The 26886-nt window shown below is 29.7% G+C and overlaps 1 protein-coding gene across 1 annotated transcript; it reads right to left on the bottom strand.

Moving 5' to 3' along the window:
• Window positions 1–21165: 21165 nt before the first annotated feature.
• LOC102606299 (beta-glucosidase 13-like) lies at window positions 21166–26610 on the bottom strand. Its single transcript, XM_006366431.2, has 12 exons — window positions 26405–26610; window positions 26158–26227; window positions 24435–24493; window positions 24255–24330; window positions 23072–23237; window positions 22743–23001; window positions 22507–22622; window positions 22213–22430; window positions 22057–22088; window positions 21860–21962; window positions 21664–21763; window positions 21166–21561 (listed from the first exon to the last, which is right to left on the bottom strand). The coding sequence occupies exons 1-12, from the start codon at window positions 26546–26548 to the stop codon at window positions 21366–21368; spliced, it is 1539 nt and encodes a 512-aa protein (XP_006366493.1). The 5' UTR covers window positions 26549–26610; the 3' UTR covers window positions 21166–21365.
• Window positions 26611–26886: the final 276 nt, after the last annotated feature.

Here is a 26886-nt window from a genome sequence, read left to right as displayed (position 1 = left end):
AGCATGGAAAAATTCTTTGCAGGAAGCGCTCTCCCCCCACCTCCCCAAATTGGACCCTAAATCTGAATATAGCCAAACTTTTATTCGAGTAAGTGTGAAGCAAAACAAAACAAAACAAAAAGATAAATACCTCTTAGTTTTTTTTTTTTTTTTTAATTATTATTATTTGATAATCAATAAATTCCTGCCCTCTTAATTGTTTCTGCAACAAAAATTAGAAAATTAGAAAACCATAAAAATCTTGGTCACATGCTGGGTAAAAACCATCCATATGATAGCTGACCAATTCTAACGTTCTCTGCAAGTCAGGAAGAAAATATATACCGTTGAAAATTTAATTTAGTCATTGTGCATTAAAAGTTCTGTCTAATTTCATTTAATAAAAATAAAAATAAAAATGCTTCCTTCATGATATATACACTTGTAACCCAAGCCACAAATTTTTGAACATATAAAGAAAGTTCATGTTAGGAAATTTTCAACTCTAACAAATCTTTCAATTCCCTATCTACGATTTCGAAGGAAGAGTATGTTCGAGTTTCACTTATAATTTTTTTAATTTCAACATATTATACTAAAGTTTTTTCGTATTACGGATAAGGATGTTTTTGCCTCAATATTTTTCTCTACATTAATGAATGGCTACACATTGTATAATCGTGGCTAAAACTTGATTAGTGGTCCTAAACCTAGCTATTTCTCCCTAAAAAAAATACCCCTACACTTTGTATGAATATAACACTTTGTTCAACACATTGATAAGTATTTTATAGTGACTTCAATTATTTGTGATTATAATATAATCATCACTATCTATCTTTTGTCTCATTTAATTTATATAGTAGTATATTGAATTAAAACTAATAATGAAACTGCAATAGATTTGACGGTTATGAAAATGTCAGAGTCACTATCTTTATGGATCAAAAGTAACAAAGGCATGTGGATGACTGAACAAATAGTGTAAAATATATGTTTAACTACATTCAATTCCAAAAAATAATGTAATACTATTAAAAATACCTAAGTTTACAGCCCATTTCCCAGAAGATGGATAACTTGATTAATAGTTTTCCGTAGGGGCGTTAAATAAGCGAGTTGATTGGAATTGAAAAGATTAAAATGGGCTAACTTAGGTTGGTCTAAAATGGATTATAAATTGGTTTGAATTATGTTCTATTTAATTTAATTTACTTAATATAAATAATATTGACATACTGATGTAATTCATTTAAGAAAAAAAGATTAATTTTGATGAAAAAAACAAGAGATTCGAGATCGGACTCGAACTCAAAGACATAGGATCCAGATGGATGAAAATAAACGGGCAAATCATGCTATTAACAAAGATAGAAAGCGAGTTGAAATGGAGAATTAAATTGTGCCTAAACTGACCGTCATTTTAAAAAGAATAATGCCTAAATGAGTTAAAATTTACTCAATTTTAAATTAAGAGATCAAAACAGAACTCAACAAAATAAAAGATATCATAATACGTCGTCCTTTCTTAAAATGAAACTTTCATACTAAAAAACAAGAACTAACATAAAAGTCAATCTATTATGACCAGCAAGATTATTCCTATTTCATTTTCTTCTTCCAAGCCTGAATTTCAATAATGTCCTAATAATATGGTTTAATTAAGGGTTCATTATTTTTGTGTTGCTAATAATTTGAATGATGAAGTGATAAGATAAGAAGAACACAAAAACAGGAAATGCTATGAAATTAGGAAGCAAAGAAAAGAAAAGTCCATGTGTTATTTACATGTGAGTTATGTCCCCTTCCCATGTGCATTTATGTACTCCTTCCAAATACTCCTCAATTTTCTTTTATCACAAAATTTCACAGCCTTGTATTAATTTAGAGTTATGACTTGGAGATTGGGCCCTTCACTTTTTATCACTTTTTTTGGAATGCTTTTTCTCTTAAAAGTTGTGTGCCTTTGGGCCTACTTCTTGTATGCTTCATTTAAGAATGATTTTCATTTATATTTTAAATCATGTCAATATTTTTTTTTCCTTTTATTAATTTTATATTATAGTCAATCATATGAGAACAATATGATTGCTTTTGGGGTTCAATTGGGAGAATATTGACTTGGATTTTTATTATATTTTTTAAAGAAAAAAATTAAAGGTAGAAGAAGGAAAACTAGGAGAGGAGAGTCACAAAGTGGGAAATCAATTCATTACTGATAAGTTTAATGTTTAGACTTCAGATAATTAATCAATTTATCTACATTTCCAATAACAAACTTCGTTGTCTTCATTTTTAATTACGAGTTCTGAATTATGAATTTTTTAAATTATTATTATTATTATTATAGTAAATAGTTTTTTTTAAATGCATTTTGCTAAATCAGACAACATAGTAATACTTCTTTAAAAAAAGGAAAAGGATAAAAAAAGAAGTCTTTAAGCTATGAGCAAATTACCAAGTCTAGCCATATTACAAGATGTTGCTACCTTAGAACCTTCATATGAATATCTATACTTTTTTGAACACACATAGAAATGGATGTTAATTAGTAAAATGTGTTTTTTTATCATTGGGTTGAATAAAAGTGAATGATATAAAACATTGAAAAGGCGCATTAATCATTTTACGCCATTTGTGTGGTTGCTAGTATTAATAAGAGAAATTCATAGAAATATCAATAGTTTAGAAGCTAATTGTTTAGATATATTTTAATTTGTAATATTATGAATCTTACTCAATTTTGGTCCATTAAAATACGTTCAGATACATGTATCTCAAGATACATCAAATCGAAATTAGGTATAATTTGCTCTAGATAACTTTATCCAAGTGGATTCATATATATATATATATATATATATATATCTGGGATACATAGACAAATCTCGCACGCCTCCCTCTCATCTCCCTCGCCACTCTCATATGTATCAGGTATAACAGATACATGCAAATCACACCAGATACATACATACACATGCATATAATGTGTATCAATTGTGTTTCACATGTATATGTGATACGTGATTATCTCCCTCCCCATGTCGCTCGTCTCTCTTCCTATTTTAGTATATCTGGTTGCAAAAATACATGTATCTAGGTGTATTTACCTTAACATATGATAGAGAACTCTTAATTAATGATAACATACGTAATTATTAAAGTGTAAATAGAATTAATATATATGATATGAATATATGTTCAATAAAGTAGTTTTTCCTGTTAATAATCCTCCTGAAAACCAAGATCAAGCGATGTCTAAAGTGAAATTTTCACAAATAGCTACTGTACATGGCAAAATTTATCATTATAATGGAAAAATTAAACAAAATGAAGATGAAGTTATTTACGGAGAAGTTTTTTATTTTCTTATTTAATCCAATAACATATATCTATGAAATGAAATGAAAAAGGAACTAATTAGCAACTGTAGGTAGTTCGTCGATGAGAAATTTACTGGCCACAACAAACAATTAATGGGTATTTTCGCAAATAGCCACTATAATAAATTTAATAATGCTACATAGTTATAGTTTGCATATTTACGGGTTGTAGGTACAGTTTAAGCTGTCACGTTTGCATATTTCATGAGTTTGTATAATACGCGGGTGAGTTGTATGATTCACAGGTACGTTTGTATAATTGACTTATTTTTGTATAAACTCGAAATAACGAATTTATACATACACAAACATCTGACCTTAAACAATTATACAAAATTACAGTATACAAAAGTTATACAAATTCTAAATTATACAAATGTGCGAATTATATTAAACTCGAAACCCCAACTCTCATAATTATTACTGAATGTTGGTCACGAGTGGTAATTAACTAAAACTATAGCTATAATGACTAATTAACTAGTATATGTTTGATTAACCATATAATTTTCCCAACAATTAATAGGGGTGTACATAACCGGGTTGGTTCGGGTTTTTCAAATATCAAACCAAACCATTTGTGTAAAAAAATTTAATTTATAAACTAAACCAAACTAATAAAATTCGGATTTTTTCAGGTTTTTCAACCTCGGGTTGGTTCGGGTTTTTCAAATACCAAATCAAACCATTGTGTCGAATTTTTAAATTTATAAATCAAACTAAACTAATAAACCTCGGATTTTTTTCGGTAAAGTTTGCATACAAACATATAATTAACTTGTGCTCGAAGTATTTCTTTAGTCCAACCAAAATACAATTATCCAAGATGTTTCTTAAGAAAATAACACAAAATATGAGATGAGTACTGATGACACTAAAATATTCAATAAAAAATAATAATGAAATCATCATATAAAATAAATATTGCAAAGTCATAATGAAAATAATCATAATTTAAAAAGTACTAAATCATGCTAAAAATAAGTTTAATAAGTATTAGTTACATTGCTAAATATTTAAGGAAAATTAAAATCAGATTATTGCATTTTAATTGTCTAAACCAATGTAAAACTAAAGAACAAATATTCAATATTATTGTCAATTCTTAGTGTTGAATTGATTTTCTTTTTGCATTAGTATTAATTTGATTTTATTTAAGTTTTATTACAATTATCAACATCTATGAACTATAATCTTTATTGGACAATTCCGAATCCTAAGTTTTAAACTTGAAATAATATATTAAAAGATAAAAACTATGAAATAATATAAGAAATATTTTAAAATTATATCAAAGTAAATAATTTTATGTATAAAATAAAATTTTAAAATTACATATATAATGTCGGGTTGGTTTGGTCTCGAGTTGATTTTTTTAAGTTAAAACCAAACTAACCCAAATATAGTCGGGTTTTTTTTCGCAATACCAAACCAAGTCAAACCAAACCAGTAGTCGGGTTCTTTTTCGGTTTGACTTAGTTTATGGTTTGATTCGATTTTCGATTTGGTTTTGTACACCCCTAATTGCTAGGCAGGTTGAAATTTCTTTGCTCATGTTAGATTTTTTTTTTATAAAAGAACTATCAAATTAGATATATATCCATATCATATTTATTAATTCTACTTATGTTTTAAAATAATTATGTATATTACCACAACTTAAGAATTTTCTATCATATATTGAGGAAGATACAACTAATACATGTATTTTTGATACCAAATACTCATTTTGTTCCTAATTATTACTTGTCTACTTTTGAATTGACACACCTATAGAAAACAATGATTGGCATAGTGACTTTACCATTTTATCCGTATTAATTATGAAGTGGATGAATTAAAAATTTAAGATTTTCAAGAAGTTCTATCTTTTAAAGTAATTAATGGAGGGTATAATAGGTAAAAAAAAAGTCTTTTATTGATTTGTCAAAATGGACAAGTAAAAAGGGACAAGTAAAGAAGAAAAAATGGATAAGTAATTAGGGACAAAGGGAGTAGTAGATACACTAAAATAAAAAGAGATGTGAGCAAGATGGGGAGGGAGGTGAACTAGATAGTCATGGTGTCCCAGATGCATGTGAATCACACTAAATACATGTACCTGTATTTGGTATGACTCACATCACATATACATGTGAATTCACTTGAATACGATGTATCTAGAACAAATACATCTAATATTAACCTCATGTATTCCGATATACATGTATCTGGATATAATTGGACACACTAAAATCTGATTAGATTCGTAATATTACAAACTCAAGTGTTTCTAAGTAATTAACTCCTATACTAGTGAGATTTGGTAAGTTTCTCTTTTTTTGTTTGTTTGTTGATTTAAGTGAAATTTAACTATCGTAAGTTCTACTTGTTTTTTGGTTGTATTCAATTGTTGATTTAAGTGAAATTTAACTATCGTAAGTTTTAAGTGCTGCTTCTTTGTTCGTTACATTCAAATGTTGTAAAAAAAGTTGTTTTGCCTGGATAACGGTTTTTTCTTGAAAAATATAATATATATGAAAAAAAAAATAGAAAAAGAAAAGAAAAAGTTATCCCTACATATATAACATTTCTTGGATCAAGATTTTTATTTTTTTCTGGAAGAGAAGAAATAGGGTTAGGGAGAGATAATTCATTTTTTTTTATATAGTTAAGGATAGAAGATTTTACTAGATTTTAATTGTGATCTTTTGTATGTTAAGCTTACTAGCTTGCAAAAGATATTGTATGATATAAACTTACTTATTATAGTTCATAAAATAAGATAAAAGAGATAATTATGTTTAAATTGTGTTCGGTGGGCACAAGCCCTCGGTACTTGACACTTGGACACCGGAAAGCTTGTCCCAGGGTCCTTCGTTTGGAACTGTCCTTTTCCTTTCCAAAGTGGAATTCCACCTTGCTTTTCCCTTTGACCTGTGCTAAACTCCACTTTTGTTGTTGCCAGGTGGAATGATTCATTCAACCTTGGTATCAGCAACCAAGACACCCTTCTTTGTCGAATGAATCTTAAAATCATCATCTTCAAACCACGACTCCGATCACGATTTCCAGTTGACTTTTTCTCAAGTGAAAGGGCAGAAGAACACTTCACAAAATGCGCTTTGACAGGAAGCGAGATATTTGAAATTCAATTTGAACAACACTGGGTGGGTAAGATATAGGATTCTTGTCTGAGTCGTGTGGATCACAAAATGAATCTACGATTCAAGTCCACTCGTTGATTTCGAGAAAATCGAATCAATTGGCTTGACCGTTAAACTTTTAGCTTGCAAGTAACTTATATAGTATAACATAAATTTACTTATTGGACTAATTAAAAATACAAGTAGATTTAAATTGTGACCTTCTCACCGTTAATTTTTTTAACTTGCAAAGAATATATATGGCATAATTTACATATAGGTTTTAGATAGAAGATGATTGAAGTTCAACAAAGCTTAAGTTGTCATCTTTTGTCTGTTAAATTTTTTTAACTCGCATAGAATATATTTAGTATGACATATTTACTTATAGGGTTAGTAAAAAATGACGAAAGATTCGACTAGGTTTAAATTAAATTGTGTCCCTTTAGCCATTAAATCTCCATTTCCAATGTTATAATATGACATATTTTTTCTCTAATAATTGTAGCATGGATATGGAAAGAACAAAGATTCAATTAGGTTTAAATTGTAACTATCACGACCCAGACCATCGTGATTGACATCCACACAAACCCTCCGGTGGGAGAACCATTCATACTAATTGGCTAACCAACTTAATCAAAATACTAAAGCATTTAAGGTTACGGAAGCACATTTAAATGCTAAGGAAAGAAATAAAGTTCCCATAAACTCCAATTCGTAAGTCTAACAACTAAAACAAATGCGGAAGTAACACCTAAAGTTCAACCATAAGTCTAAACAAGAAGGGTACAACCCCAAACTAAACATAAGACTAACTAAAGTACTAGTCTAAGTCTGGAATGTGGACATAGACAAAAAAAAGAACTCATGGCAGCCCGGAAGAATTGGCTCATGCTTGAATTCGAATGATCATTGATCTTCTAAGCGAGGTTTATCAATAGCCGCCTGAAGATGCCCTATACTCAACAAGGAAAGAGCAAGTGTAGTATCAGTACACAACTACAGTGTACTGGTAGGATCACACGACTATCCCACTAAGTGCAACATACATAAGTCATTACAGCACAATAATAACATGCATACACCAAACATATACAATATCCATATCATTTACGAACAACGAGCAGTTTCACAATTCTCAAATATCACAATTATGTCAAATCAATGGTCCTCTCATGGAACCCACACCCAAACTGTTAGCATACCGGTACGTGGTACCCGATCCAATGTTTATGCCGAAACGTGGCAACCGATCCAAGTTAGTGTGTCGAAACGTAACACCCGATCCATTCAACAAGCCACAATCACAATCACAATCACAAAGTACATTCTCATAATCATACAATCAAGTCATGATTCATGGCATTCATCATTCATCTATCCTTATTTACAATTAGTGTGATAAATAATGCAACATTCGCATATATACATATATTATAATGAACCAAGAACAAACATATATCACACAACATGAATCTCAACCATCACCTACCTCGAAACAAGCTTGAATCCCCTAAGAAACTTGATTCTTCCCTTTACGAATTCGTTCCTCTTATTCTTGGTCTACAATCGATCAATAAAACACGAGAATCAATAGACAATAACTTATTACTCGAATTACCTACCATTCTATTAACCCTAGATCAGACCCATGATCACCATACCTAGATTATGGCTTTTTTCACCATAATTTCCAGATCAAAATCTTCCCTCATCGATAATTACCCATTAGATTACGTTCTACGGATCAAAAAATAGATTCGGTGAGTTAAAACCTTACCTTTAGCCTTAAGAATGGTGAAAAACCGTCAAGAAAGCACCCGGGGTTGTCTCCTAGCTCTCAAAGTTGAAAAGTGCAGAACAATACATTTTTGGGGTTTATTTCCAACTTAAGTCGCGTGTGTCCCGTTATGGCAGTACCCACCCCGCTACAGCGGCCCCGCCTTAGCGAGAGAAATCCCGCTTTAGTGGCTTGCACGGAACCCGTGAGCAAATTTAATAATTCCAAGACCCCATTTCATAACACACCTTCAGGCTTCAACCAATGACACTCAGAAACTACCCGTTCACGCTAAGATCAATTTCGGGAGTTCTACTCGCTCGAATTGAATTCCGTAAAGTCGTACGAGTTCCTTAACATCTTAGCTATCTACTCATGTGATCAGATTCATAATTTGATTGCCCAATTGTTATCAGATTTCCCTAGACTTTACTAACTCCGATTTCGTCCAAATCTGGACTAGGTTGGGAAAATCAAAGTTACTACGAAAAAGCTTTACGACTCAAAATTTTCCCCGTTGGATTTTCTATAACGACGGAAACCGTTCGTTAGAGTAACCTTATCAACCTAATTTTTGTATAAATTGTAGAAATGACATAGTATAAGATATAAATTACATCCTCTCCCTTCTAGTTTTCATTTTATAATAAATCCCTTAAGATAATTAGCAACCCGATACATAAAGGATTATGGGATACATAAAATATGAGACATTAAATAAGTTTAGTTTTTATCTCTCTAAAATAGAATTAAAAATATAAAAGAAATTTCATGAATTCTAGTAAATTAATATTTTTAAAAGGATGTTGACGATAATTAAGTTTCTTCATACGATTACATCGAATTTACCTTTTTTTTTAAAAATAAATTATATTTCTATCTCAATTTCAAGTTAAATATAATTCATCATATTTTAGAAAGAGTTATTCAAGTTAGTATTTAAAAAAAGTGTTATGTTGAAACAATGAATAATTGATATAAAAAGAATAAAAAATATAAATAAAAAGAATGTGTCTAATAAATTTAAAGAAAAAATAAAATAAAAAGAAGAAATGGAATAAAAGGAAAAAATAATGAATAAGAAGAAGAAGGTCTAGCTCAAAGGTTTATTTTCCAAAGCATTAAAAAGAGGGAAAAAAATGTTGCCCATGGGATTGGAATCTATGGGGCTTGATATAGGGGGATTTCTTGAACAACTTATCCACTGAGCCAAGTCTGTTCTTTGTTTTTAGGGGGTTCATTTTAGTATATATACGCATAAAATTAGAATTTAACGTTATATATATAGTGTAATTTTTTGACGAGGGGAACCCCGTAGGCTCCACCTAGATCCGCCCCTGATTTTGCATCCTTAGTCCTTCCTTTGATAGAATGGTAAAGCATCGTTCCACGTTATCAGGTTACTGAATATATGAGAAGTGGTTTCCATGGCTTCACAGGGACAACAAGTAGGTTGTATGTATTCAATGCCCATCGAGTTTAAATAGTGACATGTTGGGAGTTTGCTAAAACTACATAGCCAGAAAAAATATTTTATCTTATTTGGACATTTTATATTCCATATCCATGTATGTGTATACTAGATAATTTTAATGTTTATCTTATAGAATGATCTTGTGTTTTTATTATTAAGCTAGCTCATTGTTAATACTTTCACAATTTTTTGCCATTCGAAATTGTATCATGTTAATTGTTATCAACAAGGGTTGCCTAGTGGTTGTACAATCGCTGCAGCTTCCTGAACTTTCAAAAGAGCACTGCTAGGAACATTATAGTGAGTATCTTACTAGCTTTTCAATGGAAGATGAAAGACAAGTATGTATAAGTGCAATAAAAAGTTAATATCAAACTGCTTTACCCATGCTTCTAATATAGTAGAAATTTTAATGACCAACAAGCAAGCATGTTGATACCAAACTGCTTTACCCATGCTTCTAATATAGTAGAAATTTTGGAGGACGGTCTCCATTATTTTATATACATAAAATAAGGTTGTAAGTTGGGTTTGTTGAAAATAGACCGCTTGAAGTTAGGGACCACGTTGGTGTATCTCTAGGTACAATGTTCATTGGCATAGTAATTCCCCTTAGTGTTGATACGAAAAATACAAGATTAAAAATATGAAACTTACGTGAATGAAGAGATTAATCTAGCCCAAAAATCATGACTTAAATATGGATCATTCTTTCACTTTGACTTGTAAATATAGACATTTACAAAAAAAGATTAATAAACTTATATGTATAATTAAAACTTAGTTACTACATATAAATTGAGAAAAGTCATCATAAAATATCTATTTTTAATCCATAAATTATTAGTAAGACAGTCTACGACTATTTCCTCCTCCTCTTCTTGAGTACAATCCTTAAAATGAAACAAAATTCTATTTTCTTTCCTCAAAATGTGTAAAGCAATTATTTTATGTATTAATTTTCGTCGAAACTAATTTAGATTTTTTTTTAATGTAACAAAATACAAAATAGGGGCATGATTTAGTTTTTAATATAATTGGATACTATTCTAAAATAAAATAAAATTCTATTTTTCTTTCCTCAATATCTATAAACACAATAGTTTGGTAGGTGACTTGTGTAATTATTTTATGTACAAATTTGCCTTGAAACAAATTTAGAAATATTTTTAATGTAAAAAAAACTAAAATTTGAGCTTGATTTGATTTTTAATGTAATTGAAATCAATATAAAATTTCTACTAAATACGGTTTCTTCCAAAATTGGAAAAAATTATAATGTGCTTTTATAAGCACCGTAACGATAATAATCATACACATATCTTCATTAATTATTCAATAAATATTTATATTTTATTAATCATTAAATTAATTTTTATTATATTATTGAAATATTTTTAAAAAATAATATTTCAAAATTTTTGGACAATATTTGAAATTTTCACTTGTTTCAATATCTTTTTTTTTTTTTTACATTCATAAATAAAATATACAAATTTTCAGACTTTCTTTACAAAAAAACATTGTTAATACTCTATGGCCATCTCTGATGGATAATACTTACTTAGATTTAATTAAATTATTTTCCTAATAAGAAAAGTTTGACTCAAAAAGATTTGTTCAGCATAAGACTAGAGTCACAACTACATTTATGTCAAGATGGTAGAATCTAATTTGATATCAAATCTACCCTCATTTATTTTCATGCCGAAATAGTACCCTTGACAACTAAGTATCCTCTAATTCAAAAACTTAATTTCCACCCTATAAATAGGAGGCAATTCTTAGCAAAGAAACACACAACAACAATAAGAATAATAAATCCATTGCATCCCCCATATCCTAATAAACACATCTCTCCTCCTCTTCCTCATATTCACCATGGGTAGAAAGAAAGTGAACTTTTACTTTCATTGAAAATAACACTGATAGGAGAGTCTCATATAAAAAACGAAAAAATGGATTCTTAACCAAGGCTCGTGAACTCAACACCCTTTGCGATATTGAATTGGCTACCTTAATCAATAGCCCTTACCACAACGAACTGGAGATGTTTCCAAATCATGAAGCTGCTACCGACATCTTTACAAAATTTATCGATTTTCCATAGGAGGATAAATAAAAAAACATGGAAACACAAGAAAAGATAACAAAGAAAAGGATCGAGAAAATTGAGAAGGTGAGGAAGGAAAACAAGAAAATAGAGTATACAAACCAGATGTATGGATTGTTGAATGTTGAAGAGATGCCCAATAGTATGCACCCAGAAGATTTCAACGATCTCTATTATGTGATCAATAAAAACCTCAAATTGATAGATGACACGATCGAAGCAAAAACTCACGAAGAAGGTTCTATATCGAATGATCCTCAACCTACTTCTGGACCGATGGATTCTGTTGGGACAAGCTTCGACATGTCATGGTCTCCTCTTTTGGCCCTTGTTGATGCTCCAGTACTATCCGAGATTCCTCTTTTGGTTCTATCTACTGTACCTAGTGGGACCAACTTCGAGAGGCCAAGGGATCCTCTTAATAGGGTTCCTGATGTAATTTCAACATCGATGGTTCCTCTGACGGCTCCATTGATGGGTCTTTCAAGCGCTCCTGCTCAAGTGCCTCAATTCATGTTTCCTTTGAGGACTCCTCCTCAAATGGTTCCATTTGTTAATCTTTCGCAGGTTCCTTCTTCATCATCTTCACAAAGGTATCCTGAAATGGCCTATACAATGACTTATTCAATGTCTTCATCAATGCTTCCAATGGCACCACAAATAGACCCCTCGACGAATATCCTCTCAATGAGTGCATCAGCGCCAATAGAGAACAATGTTAATGGATCATTTGGCATTCCACAGAGTCCTTCATTTTCTGAGTTGTTGAGCTTAAATGTTGATGAGATAATGACTTTACTTGATGATACATCTTTCGACATTCATGTTCAAGATCCAAATCACCACCACAACAACAACTTATAAGGATCTAGGATTAATTATTAGTAGAAATGTCTATACTTTGGTTTCATATAGATTTCTAAGCATGACAATTGTACTTTTTTGTGTAATGTTAATTAAAGTATGAGAACACTATAATAAACACAAAATATATAGTACTTGTCTTAATTTTATGTGTTTTACTATTAGAACATTGGATAAGTTCTAAATTGCTTCTCAGCTTTTACTATGACTCTAATGTTTATTTGATCAGAATTTCTTTGAATTAAGTTGTATGGTTACAAAATTTATAATTATGATAGAAAAATAAAAATAAAATGATGATGAATGATTGTTTAGGTGAGAAGATTATTATTTTCTTAAGAAAATTAAAGAAGATATTTAATCCAAATATTGTTAGCCAGGTTGAAATTTCTTCACTTAAGATATTTTTATGATAAGTGCTGCTTCTTTGTTTGTTATATTCAAATGCTATAAAAGAAGTTGTTCTCCCTGGATAACAACTTTTCTTGAAAAATATAATATATATGAAAAAAAACTAAAACATAAAAATAAAAGAAAAAGCTATCCCCACATATATAACATTTCTTGGATCAAGATTTATTTTTTTTTGGAAGAGAGGAAATAGAGTTAGGGAGAGATAATTCATTTTTTTTTATATATAGTTAAGGATAGAAGATTCAACTAGATTTTAATTGTGATGTTTTTTATGTTAAGCTTACTAACTTGCAAAAGATATTGTAAGACATAAACTTACTTATTAAGGTTCATAAAATAAGATAAAAGATATAACTATGTTTAAATTGTGTTCTGCGGACACAAGCCCTCGGGACTTGACACTTGGACACTGGAAAGATATTCCCAGGGTCCTTCGTTTGGAACTGCTATTTTCCTTTCCAAAGTGGAATTCCTCCTTGCTTTTCCCTTTGACCTGTGCCAAACTCCACTTTTCTTGTTGTCAGGTGGAGTGATTCATTCAACCTCGGTATCAGCAACCAAGACACCCTTCTCTGTCAAATGAATCTTCAAATCATCATCTTCATACCACAATTCCGATCACGATTTTCGATTGACTTTCTCTCAGGTGACAGGGGCAGGAGACTACTTAACCAAATGCGCTTTGACAGGGAGCGAGATCTTTAAAATTCAATCAGAACAACACTGGGTGGGTAAGATATATGATTCTTATTTGAGTCGTGTGGATCACAAAATGGATCTACGATTTTAAGTTCACTCATTGATTTCGAGAAAACCGAATCAATTGGCTTGGCCGTTAAACTTTTAGCTCGCAAGTAATATATATAGTATAACATAAATTTACTTATAGGACTAATTAAATATGATTAAAAATACAACTAGATTTAAATTGTGACCTTCTCACCGTTAAATTTTTTAACTTGCAAAGAATATGTTGTTGGGTTATAAAAGATGTGAATGGAAAATGAAGAGTTGTAACTTTTATGAAGTGTTGTGACTTTGATAAAAAGTTGTGATTTTTATGAAGAGTTGCGAGTTTTATGAGAAATTGTGACTTTCATGAAAAGTTGTGACTTTTATGAAAGTTGTGACCTTTTCTAAAGATTGTGACTTTTTCAAAGGGTTATGACCTTTCCGATAAGGCACAATAAGTACCTTTTCACACTACCCTTTGTTTTCTATAAATTGAGGGATTTCCTCTCATTTTAAGTGAACCAATTTTCTAAACTTCTTATACTACTACTTAATCTAGCATTCTAAGTGTACTTTATTGCCTTTGAGTGGTTTGCTGACACCGTGGTTTTAGGTATCGATACACCGGTGAGTAAGATCATTCTATTATGGGAGGATATATTTCATTAACCTCGGGTACTTGAGAGGAATAATTTCCTTAAAGGGACACTATGCATTCAGTGGGCTCGATTTTCTTTTTTAAGAAAACTATTTTGTATATTGTTTCTAAATTTATTTTCTCTACTGGTTTTAATTTTCTAGTTTTGAAAATGCTCTTTAAACTTTGTTCTTTCTTATCAAGTTCTTTAAAGTTATGGTTCTAAGTATCTTAGGAATACAAGATGACCAACAATCTGAAGGAAATTAATATATTGTTGGTATTTCTTGTATTCTACTGATTGAAGCAAACAGATCATTGAAGTCGAAGATTAATGCACTACTCTTTCAGAATTTGGTGCCTTGTTTAGCAAGATCGAATTGAGAATGTACTAGAAAAATTGGTGGTATACCGATTAAAGATTACACCAGGTAAGCTTCTTATTATTTATCTAAGGGGTAAAATAGTTTCTAAAAGTTAATTCTTTTGATATTTATCATGTGTATCTTTGGAAAATGATCTGCAAATTATATGTTTTCGAATGAATTTTCCTTGGAAAATAGTGATGCCTTTAAAATTCTTTAGTTTAATGAATGAGAATTGCACATTTTTGTTTGATAAAATAGTATGTCAAAATGTTATAGTTGGAAGGCTATTTGAAAAGAAAAGCATTTCTATGTGATAATCTAAGAATATGTTTTATTCTGATTGGGGAAAAAAACTTTTGTAGTTTTGTACTCCTTGTGAATTTGATCGTGTATGATTTTTATAGAGTAAAAACTTTTGTAGCTTTCTACTCTGGATAAATAAGACCATGCAATTGGTTTGAAGAATATGAAAATTTCATCTAATAAGTCAGTGTTGTACTTTTGTTTTCTATAAACTTCACTGTTAAATAGAAAAATTGTACAAAAGTTTTGTCTTTATTATTAGTATTCTAAATACTAAGTGGTATGTCTAATTGTGATAGAAAAAAGACTAGTGGCTTAAAGTGTGTGATTTTTTGTGTCTGCAGTAGGTGCCTCTATGAAATGAATTTTGACACTATGTAAAGATTGTCAAAGAGAACTGAAGCACTACAATTGACTATGTAAATTCAAAGGATAATGTGTCGGATCCACTAACAAAAAGGTCTAGCTAGAGAGAAAGTTGAAAGATTATCTATGGGAATGGGTTTACGGCTTAGGACAAGTCATCATGGCGGTAACTCTACCTAGCAAACTGGAGATCCTAAGAGCTAGGTTCAAGGAGAAAAATAAAGTTTTGACTGACGATTCGGCATTGTCAACCAACTCAATCAGTTCTCATGATGAAAACAATGCTCAGGAACAAGGATACACCATTAAGGCTTATTAATGAGTTAATAAAGCTTAATTTTTTTTAATGATTTTCTAAGTTTGACAGATTTAACCAAATAGTGCATCTACGAGATAACACGGTTATAAATCATCTATGTGAGTGTGAAGTGTAAGTCGCTTCAAAGAGGATGATTGTCAAAAGTCCATCTCTCTATACACTCATGAAACCAGGAGGTGTTTATCGCTGAAACGAACACAACCGTAAGAACCATAAACGGTAAAGGGTTGATTGTGTGACATATGGTTGTCTAGGTATACACCAAAAATTGACGGTTCAAAGATATCAAATCTACCGATTGACCGAGTATATCCGACATATGTTCACTACGAAAAGTTCAAAGGAAAACCTACTTATCCAGATGGAATTAATTCTTGCTTGTAAAGGACACACACTTGTCCATTTCTTTGTCTTGTAGTCATTCCCCATTCATGTGGGGAGATTGTTGGGTTATAAAATGTGTGAATGGAAAATGAAGAATTGTGACTTTTATGCAGAGTTGTGACTTTTATGAAGAGTTGCGACTTTTATGAAGAGTTGCGACTTTTATGAAAAGTTGTGACTTTTATGAAAGGTTGTGACTTTTTCAAAGGGTTGTGACCTTTTTGGTAAGGCACAATAAGAACATTTTCACACTACCCTTTGTTTTCTATAAATTGAGGGATTTCCTTTCATTTTAAGTGAACCAATTTTCTGAACCTCTTCTACTACTACTAAATCTAGTATTCTAGGTGTACTTTACTGCCGTTTAGTGGTTCGTTGACAGCGTGGCTTTAGGTACCAATACACCGGTGAGTAAGATCATTCTATCTTGGGAGGATATATTTCATTAACCTCGGGTACTTGAGGAGAATAATTTCCTTAAGGAAACACTATGCATTCAGTGGGATCGATTTTCTTCTTTAAGAAAAATATTTTGTATATTGTTTCTAATCTATTTTAGAGTTTATTTTCTCTACTGGTTTTAATTTTCTATTTTTGAAAATGCTCTTTAAAATTTGTTGTTTCTTATCAAGTTCTTCAATATTTTTATTCTAAGTATCTTAGGAATACAGGATGAACAACATACATATGGCATAATTTACATATAGGTTTTAGATAGAAGATGATTGAAGTTCAACTAAACTTAAGTTGTGATCTTTTGTTTGTTAGATTTTTTAACTCGCATAGAATATATTTAGTATGACTTATTTACTTATAGGGTTAATAAAAAATGACGAAAGATTCGAGTAGGTTTAAATTAAATTGTGTCCTTTTAGCCATTAAATCTCCATTTGCAATGTTATAATATGACATATTTTTTCTAATAATTGTAGCATGAATATGGAAAGAACAAAGATTCAACCAGGTTTAAATTGTAACCTTTGAACCCATTAAATTTAACTCACAAAAAATATAGTATGTGATAATTACACTCTATATGTGATTATTGTTTGTTCTTTCATTTTTACTTACACAAGTAGACTTTCTTATTGCGTTGATCAGGGAAAGACATGACAAGGAACATGAAACTTACGTGAATGTAGAGATTATCCTAAGCCCAAGAGTCAAGACTTTTTTTATTTCTTGATAGGGAAACTTTATTGATTGAAACTAAAAAAAATGATTTGGACAAAGAAGAATTTACTAATTAAGTTTAAATTTTGACCTTTTAACTATTAAACTACATGCGACAAAATCATAATATACGAAATAAATTCAATATATTTATGTTTTCATCTTTCGCTTTGGATTATACAGATAGAAATTAGTTAGAAAAGATAGGATAAATTTAAATATAGAGCCTAAGATAATTAAAATTTAACTTACTTAATATAGGAGAGAAAAAATCATCATAAAATGTCTATTTTTATTTCATAAAGTATTAGTAAGACAGCCTACTTCTATTTCGTCCTCTTCTTCTTGAGTACTATTCTTAAAATGAAATAAAAATATCTTTTCTATGGTAGATATGTATAAACACATTAGTTTGGTAAGTATATTGTGCAATTATTTTATGTATTTCTTTTCCTCGAAACTAATTTAATTTTTTTTAATGTACCAAAGATAAAATTTGAGCATGATTTGATTTTTAATATAATTGAATACTAATCTTAAAATGAAACAAAATTCTCTTTTATTTCCTCATTATGTGTAAACACATTAGTTTGGTAAGTATCTTGTGCAATTTTTTTATGTATTGCTTTTGCTCGAAACTAATTCAGAAATTTTTTTAATGTAACAAAATCAAAATTTGATTTTTTATATAATTGAATACTATTCTTAAAATGAAGCAAAATTTTCCTTTGTTCCCTCAATATATGTGTAAACACATTAGTTAGGTAAGTATCTTGTGCAATTATTTTATGCATTGCTTTTGCTCGAAACTAATTTAGAATTTTTTTTAATATAACAAAAACAAAAATTGAGAATGATTTGATTTTAAATATAATTGAATAGTATTCTTAAAAAGCAACAAATTTCTCTTTTCTTTCCTCAATATGTGTAAATACATTAGTTTGGTAAGTGTCTTGTGCAATTATTTTATGCATTGCTTTTGCTCGAAACTAATTTAGAAATTCTTTTAATGTAACAAAAACTAAAGTTGAGCATAATTTGATTTTAAATATAATTGAATAGTATTCTTAAAATGAAACAAAATTCTCTTTTGTTTCCTCAATGTGTGTAAACAAACACATTAGTTTGATAAGTGTCTTGTGCAACTATTTTATGTATTGTTTTTGCACAAACTAATTTAGAATTTTTTTTAATGTAATAAAAACAAAATTTGAGCATGATTTGATTTTTAGTAAAATTGAATATTATTCTTAAAATGAAACAAAATTCTCTTAATTCCTCAATATGTGTAAACACATTAGTTTGGTAAGTATCATGTGCAATTATTTGGTGTATGGTTTTTGCTCGAAACTAATTTAAAATTTTGTTTAATGAAACAAAATTAAAATTTGAGCATGATTTGGCTTTTAATATTATTGAAAGCAATATAAAATTTCTACTAAATATGATTTCTTTCATAATTGGAGAAAATTATAATGTACTTTTATAGCACTGCAACGGGTATAATCATACACATATCTTTATTTAATATTCAATAAATATTTAAGTTTTATTAATCATTAAATTAATTTTTATTATATTAATGAAATATTTTTAAAAATTAAAATTTCAAAAATTTTGGACAATATTTGAAATTTTCACTTTTTTCAATATCTTTTTTTTAAATTCATAAATAAAGTATACAATTTTCAGACGTTCTTTACAAAAAAAACATTGTTAATACCCTATGGCCTTCTCTGATGGATAATACTTACCTTGATCTAAATTAATTAAATTATTTTCCAAATAAGAAAAGTTTGACTCAAAAAGATTTGTTCAGCACAAGATTAGAGTTAGAACTACATTTATGTCAAGATGGTAGAATCTAATTTGATATCAAATCTACCCTCATTTATTTTCATGCCGAAATAGTACCCTTGACAACTAATTAGTATCCTCTCATTCAAAAACTTAATTTTCACCCTATAAATAGGAGACAATTCTCAGCAAAGAAACACACCACAATAAGAATATAATAAATCCATTTCATCCAGCATATCCTAATAAACACATTTCTCCTCCTCTTCCTCATTTTTAAACATGGTTAGAACGAAAGTGAAGTTTGTTTTTATTGAAAATAACACTGAGATGAGAGTCTCATATAGAAAATGACAAAAGGGATTCTTAACCAAGGCTCGTGAACTCAACACCCTTTGCGATGTTGAATTGGCTACCTTAGTCAATAGCCCTTGCCATAATGAACTTGGGGTGTTTCCAAATCATGGAGTTGCTACGGACATCTTTACAAAGTTTATAGATCTTCCAGAGGAGGATAAATCAAAAAACATGACGACACAAGAAAAGATAACCACGAAAAGGATCGAGAAAATTGAGAATGAACTTGAGAAGGTAAGGAAGGAAAACAAGAAAATGGAGTTTACAAACCAGATGGATGGATTGTTGAATGTTGAAGAGATGTCGAATAGTATGCACCCAAAAGATCTCAATAATCTTTGCTATGTGATCAATAAAAACCTCAAACTGATAAATGATGCAATCAAAGCAAAAACTGACTAAGAAGGTTCTACATCGGATGCTCCTCAAATTATTACTGGACCGATGAATTTTGGTGGGACTAGCTTACATGTCATGGGCTCATCTTTTGGCCCCTGTTGATGCTCCAGTACTATCCGAGATTCCTCTTTTGGTTCCATCTACTGTACCTAGTGGGACCAACTTCGAGAGGCCAAGGGCTCCTCACTTGGTCCCTGATGTAATTCCAACATCGATGGTTCCTCTGACGGCTCCATTGATGGGTCCTTCAAGCGCTCCTGCTCAAGTGCCTCAATTCATGTTTCTTTTGAGGACTCCTCCTCAAATGGTTCCATTTGTTGATCTTTCGCAGGTTCCTTCTTCATCATCTTCACAAAGGTATCCTGAAATGGCCTATCCAATCCTTCCAACAACAATGGCTTATCCAATGCCTTCACCAATGATTACTCCTCCAATGTCTAATTTAGTGTTTCCTCCAACGGCAGCACAAATAGACCCTTTGATGAATGTCCCCTCCATGAGTGCATCAGTGCCAATGGATAACAATGTTAATGGATCATTTGGCATTCCACGGAGTCCTTCATTTTCTGAGTTGTTGAGCCTGAATGATGATGAGATAATGACTTTACTTGATGATACATCATTCAACATTAATGTTCAAGATTCAAATCACCACCACCGCAACAAGTTATAAGGATATATGATCATGTTCAATGTCTACTATTAATACTGTTCTATAAGTCTGTCAAAAATCCATGTTATTGAAGTATATTTTACTTCAAACTTTCTTGCTTTGTCAAAAAGTCTGTAATTTATTTTGTTTACTGGATATGCTTTGTCTAGTTTCTTCACATAGAAGGTCAATTAAAGTTATTCTTCATATTTACTCTAAGAAAAGATTTTGCAGTTCCTTCCCTAAATCTATGAATGTCTATACTTTCTTGAACACAAATAGAGTTGGATGTTAATTAGTACTGTTCCATCAGGCTTCAACTCCTTGTTAGGATGTAAGTTCTATTCATACACCTTTTTACAACGTGAACTCTAAACCTTGAATTTATATATTTTCCTATGAAAATGTATTCTACATACTTTTTGTCAAATGAGTATGAAATGGTAAAATCAAACCCTTGGACACACACAACAATAATTTGCTAAGAGATTTGATTCAAGTGCCTTATAGTAGCATTCGTCGTTATAATTCATCTGAACATCGTTGAGGGGGTGATAATGATTTTCACCCAAAGAATATTTACAAACATTTATCAAATCAAGTTGTAGAGAATTGTTGTATAAGACTAGCACCTTATTTTAAGACCAACGTAACCCTCGTGACTTACATAATGTGTGAGATTATGCAAAAATAAAGCTATGTTTTAAAATGAGAATACATTTTATTGCCTCTAATCAACCGTGTTAACAATCAGATCTGGAAACAATGTCTCTACTAGAAAGGAATTTTTTAAGCCAACGAGCAGAACGTTTGGGGTATCTCTTTAAATTATCATTATAATCAACATAATTAATTCCATATCTTTGTGTATAGCCTGAACTCCACTCAAAATTATCCAAGAATGACCATATGAAGTAACCTTTTACATTTACACCATCCCTGTTACAAAAAAAAAAAAAACAATTTATTTATATTAAGAAAATGTCTATTCAAATATATACCATGCACTAAAATGGACAAAAAAAATAATAATAGACTTACTGAATGGCATCCTTGATAGCCAATAGATGTTGACGAATAAAATCTGTTCTTTGCAAGTCATTTACTCCTTCTACTATTGTTACATTGGCATCACTCATTCCTAAGAATAATTTGTAGTAAATTTAGTCGGGCTAAGCTCTAATAGACATTGGGTGAGAAAAAACAAAAAACATGTATATATAATTATCGTACGTACCATTTTCGGTTATGTAAATAATTGGATTCTTGTATTTCTCCTTTGTATAAACTAGCAATTCCAAAAGTCCTTCTGGGACGACGAAATCATCTTTCGATCCTGTCTACGAACCAAAAACAAATAAAAATATTTTAAGACAAGGTCCAATGAAAGAAAGATGATATAGATGGACAAATAATAAGTGTATCTATATATACCCGTTTGCCGATGGGTATTCCATTTTTTATACCTACAATAAAAAGATACAAAGGTAAGAACGTTGTTACTGTTGAGAATATAATTAACTAATAAAAATGTTTTCTCTCTAACCGTTTAAGAATATTTGACTTGGGAATAGAAAGTAATTAATTAACCTGTTTGGTATACTTGATAATCTTCGATGTAGGTAATATTGACAGTGTCAGGGTAAATAATATTGGCTGCATACAATGAAGTGTAGTAATTTAACCCCAAGAAATCATAGGAATTCTTCACCATCTCAGCTTCCTCACTAGTAAATTTTGGTAATCGATTTTTCACACGTTCCCGCATACTTACTGGATAGTCTCCATAAGTTACTGGATGCATAAACCTTAATTTCCAGACAAAAAAAACTATTATTTGTTGTACGTATGATGGTTAATATTGTAATGTAAGGAAATAATTACCATCCGAACATGAAGTCAAGAGCCCGTTCAACAGAATATATATCTTCCTTGTTTGTAGAGTTTGGCACAAACCAATCGCTTATCAACGATATTCCTATCTTGCCTTTTAGTGAAGCCTGCATAATTAATTAGTTAAACTATATATGTCAGGTAATTAATTGAAACAGAACGATATATGTCAGGTAAATTGAAACAGAACGATTGTATAGTACGAGAAGAAGAGATGATTAATTTACCTTGTATTTGTCCCTATACAAAGTAACCGCCTTTGCATGAGCTAAAAGCATGTGGTGACCAACTATGTAAGGCTCAGTTGCTGCGTTTCCAACACCACACATATTATTGTTTGTAAATGCACTACATCTGCCTGGGGCATACGACCCCGTTACATACCCAAATAACGCATATGAATATGGTTCATTAATTGTGATCCAATCTTTAATTCTATCTCCAAATTCTTTGAAGCATAATTCTGCATAATCTCCAAAGTCATCCCTATAGTTTAAAAAAATGTTTATCAAAATATAATATAATTGGTCAAAATGTAAAGGGTTGTGTTACTTACACAATTTGTGGACTTAAAAATCCTTGATACTCTTGTTCAAGGGCTTGAGGCAAATCCCAATGGAAAATTGAGACAAGAGGTTGTATCCCATTTGCTAAGAGCTCATTAATGAGATTATTGTAGAATGCAATTCCCTCTATGTTTACTCCTTTGCTTAACTTCCCATCTGATTGTATATATGCAAAAAATACAAACTTATTAATTTTAGAACCAATGTCACTAAAGACTTTAGGGACATATACAAATAGTGTTAATAGCCGCTAAAAATACATATTTAGCGATAATTAAGTTATTGTTGTTAATTAATTTATTGCTAATTATATTTTTTAATGTAGTGAGTGAAGATATAGGATAAGCATAGTTACTCCCAACCACTTTTTTTTAATCACTTTAACTTATCGTCCTTATTAAATACTCTCGTTCATATTTAGTGAATTGTTATGGTATGACACACTCTTAAAAACAAAAATTAAAGGTTATAAACTATTCTTTAGAAACCATAAGTAGTTAGGAACCAAGAGGAAAGTTAAATATAGAAAAAGAAAAAAAAAGTAGCAATAATCCTTTTGAACTTTGGAAAATTTATTTATTTTGAATTATAAAAAAAAAATCCAACAATTCACGATGATCGAAATAGTTGACATTTAAAAAATTTAGGATCTTTACATGTTCCTCTCAAAACAATGGGCTTTGGGAAGATGACCACTATTATTCAATCGTTTTTCTTTTTAAAGATAAGTGGATAAGAATATTATTCTATCCTTTTTTGACTTACAGAAATGGGTTTTAGTGCCTACGTAATTTTATTTTTTTTACTCCTCTTTAAGATAAGTGGAGATTTTTATTTATCACAATTCATAGTATATCAAAAAAAAATATTTTATTTTATCCTTGGTATTAATTGTTTAATTCTTAAAAAAAATTAATATGAATATTACAATAAAATAGGCATATTAATCTAAAAATGAATAAGTAGATTTGAAAGAAGGGATATCATATTTTATTCTCAATTTTTTCTTTTCCCCTAATTTGTGGATCACTCATACATCTAACGATCAATTACCTAATTCATAAATTAAGAAAATTCATGTGCTTGGAATGAATCTAAATATAATTTTTCAATAAAAATATGCCAGAGGAATACAATAAAAAGATGTTAAGAGAATTACAATTTATTTCTTACATGGTAATATTCTTGACCACGATATAGAAAATTTGAAGCTATTAAACCCTTGGGATTTCATTAACTTTATGTCTCCCTGCAAAAATGACAATTAATGCAACAATTTACGCTAAAATATCCCAATTAATTAGTAAAATCTTTATAAAATAATTGAAGTGCTCATAATCTGGTTACTGGTACCTTATAACGATGGTAAAATTCAATGGCTACATCACCATTGCTACCGTCAATTATTCTATCTGTATATAGGACAAAAAAAAAAAGGAAATTAGTTATATAAATTTTTAAGGAATGAAAATTCAGCCCCCCTCCACAAAATATTTAAAATAATAATACTCTAATAATTATGGGAACTGGTGAGAAAATTTGCACATAGGATAGTAGGTATTTTATTTTTAAGGATTGAAAATTCAACCACCATTTTATTTTATTTTTTAAAAAAATCTTTTATAAAAGTATTTTAAAAAAAATTTAGATATTATTTTAAAAAAAACATATCTACCCCAGCCATCTAAGTTCTAACCCTTCACTCCCAATTTTCCCTATTTTTCTCGTGTTGTGTTAGATATATACATATATTTTTAGAAGAAAAAAATTCTAATTGAGTACGAATATAACACAAATGAATATTTTATTTTAAAAAAAAATCTTGTTGTATGAAACTCAAACTAATTAAAGAGATAATGTATTATAAATTCCACTAAAAGGTGTTTCTCAGACTAATAAGGGATAGTTCAGGTTTCAAACTCACACTCTCAATAGTTTAGGTATGAACTTAAAAAAAAAGTGATAATTTAGATGTGTTTTTGACACTTCACTCTTTATTTTATATGTTCATTAATCTAACAATTAAGGAAATTTTATTACTTCTTTTCTACTATCTTTAATACTTAAATTATTACATAATAATAATAATTATTATTATTACTATTATAATAATAATGATGATGATGATGATGATAATAATAAGTGGATTATGCGGACAACTTTAAGAGGCCGTTGATGACCTAAGCCTAATAATAATAATAATAATAATAATAATAATAATAATAATCAAATATAAAATTTCTATAATATCTTTATTGTTTCTTGTCCAATTATTGGATCTGACAATCTTTAGTCTCGTGTGAGTCACACAATCAATAAATCCCCCTTTTCTAGTAAACTGTTTTTAGATCTAAAATTGGATAATATAATTTTACTTTGGGTCCGCTTAATTATATGAGACGAAATTAAAGTTTTGATAAGATATGTTATTTACATTCTTCATTTGTATTTTTTTCATAGATATAAAAATCTTATAAGTTGTGTAAATTATCCAAATTGTCTCAATTCTTTATACAATCTTACAAAAAGCAAAAGTTCATAACAAAAGTATAATACACTATCACAAAATTAGTATTCTTAAAAAAAATAAGTAACTTATTGATCGAACTTTATTCAATAAAAAAGTAAACTGAACTTGAGTTGTAACATACTACTCTTTAATATAATCCACACATATAGTATATATGGACAATTTTCTCACGTTGAGCATACATTTCTCTATATAAATGGTTTAAAGATTCATTAGAGTAATAATATCAACTATAAATTTGGTTGGTGAGAATAATAGTTCTATCGGATATAAATGATTTAAAAATTGATAAGAATAATAATATGAAATCAATGATTGGTAGTTGGTAGTTAGTAGATATAAAATGATGGAGTTTTTTTACAAACTATAAACTTGTGGGTCAATATTTATTTGAAAAATATAAAATTCTTAAATCAAGCTTTTTTAAAAAATTGAAATTTCATCTCATTTTTAAACGTTGAGTTTATATCCTCATAATTTTAAATTAATAAATGAAATCACATATCCAAACGTCTAGTAAATAGACCTATTATTAGAGAGACAGACCTGAATGTTTGTGGGTAAAGGAATCCCAAATACTAGGGCCTTTACCATCTCCATTACTTGCTCCTTCATACTGAAACCAATTAAGAATGTTCATTATTATTGGGCGTGCGAATAAAATCTATCTTATATAGTGTACTGAACGTACGAATTTAGTCTAACGCAAATGATATCATATCATATTAAAAATATCTTTAGACTATTATAGCAGAGAAACACAGAAAACTAAAAAAAAAACGATTGAATGAACCTGATAAGCAGAAGAACCAGTTCCAAATATGAAATCTGGTGGAAAACAACTGCTATTAAATGGATCTGATGCTTCAATTGAAGTTACAAATAGCAGAAAGAGGCAGAAATGTAGAAACAAATTTCTCTCCACAAATATTGCCATATTCAAGTCACACAAATATATTTTTGATTTGATGTCCTCACCATATGTGAAATGACACAATAAGCTCCTTAAATAGATACTCCTACATTGAGGTATTCATTTTCATCGTTTTAATTTATTTGTCTGATTTTGATATGATATAACTATAACAGATAAAGGATTTTGTAGAAATTATTTAACAACAATAATACAATTGGCGTTCTATTATATTTAGCGGTAATAATAAATATAGTATTTATAATTTGCACTCTATATAAATGTTGTTAAAGGCTTAAGCAACTCTGGATATAAGGACATTAATTCAATTGTCGTTATATATTTTTGCGGAAATATATATT

This window comes from Solanum tuberosum, unplaced genomic scaffold (genome assembly GCF_000226075.1).
Source record: "Solanum tuberosum cultivar DM 1-3 516 R44 unplaced genomic scaffold, SolTub_3.0 scf00608, whole genome shotgun sequence".
In the NCBI taxonomy this organism is placed as follows: Eukaryota; Viridiplantae; Streptophyta; class Magnoliopsida; order Solanales; family Solanaceae; genus Solanum; species Solanum tuberosum.
Note: the sequence above shows the minus strand (reverse complement) of the source record. Positions and strands in the feature narration are given on the sequence as shown.

Coding starts and splice junctions, on each gene's coding strand:
- LOC102606299 (XM_006366431.2), bottom strand. CDS start 26,548: ATGGCAATATTTGTGGAGAGAAATTTGTTTCTACATTTCTGCCTCTTT. Junction 21,764..21,859: donor TATTTACATAACCGAAAATG/GTACGTACGATA, acceptor AATTATTCTTAG/GAATGAGTGATGCCAATGTA. Junction 21,562..21,663: donor GCTATCAAGGATGCCATTCA/GTAAGTCTATTA, acceptor TTTTTGTAACAG/GGATGGTGTAAATGTAAAAG.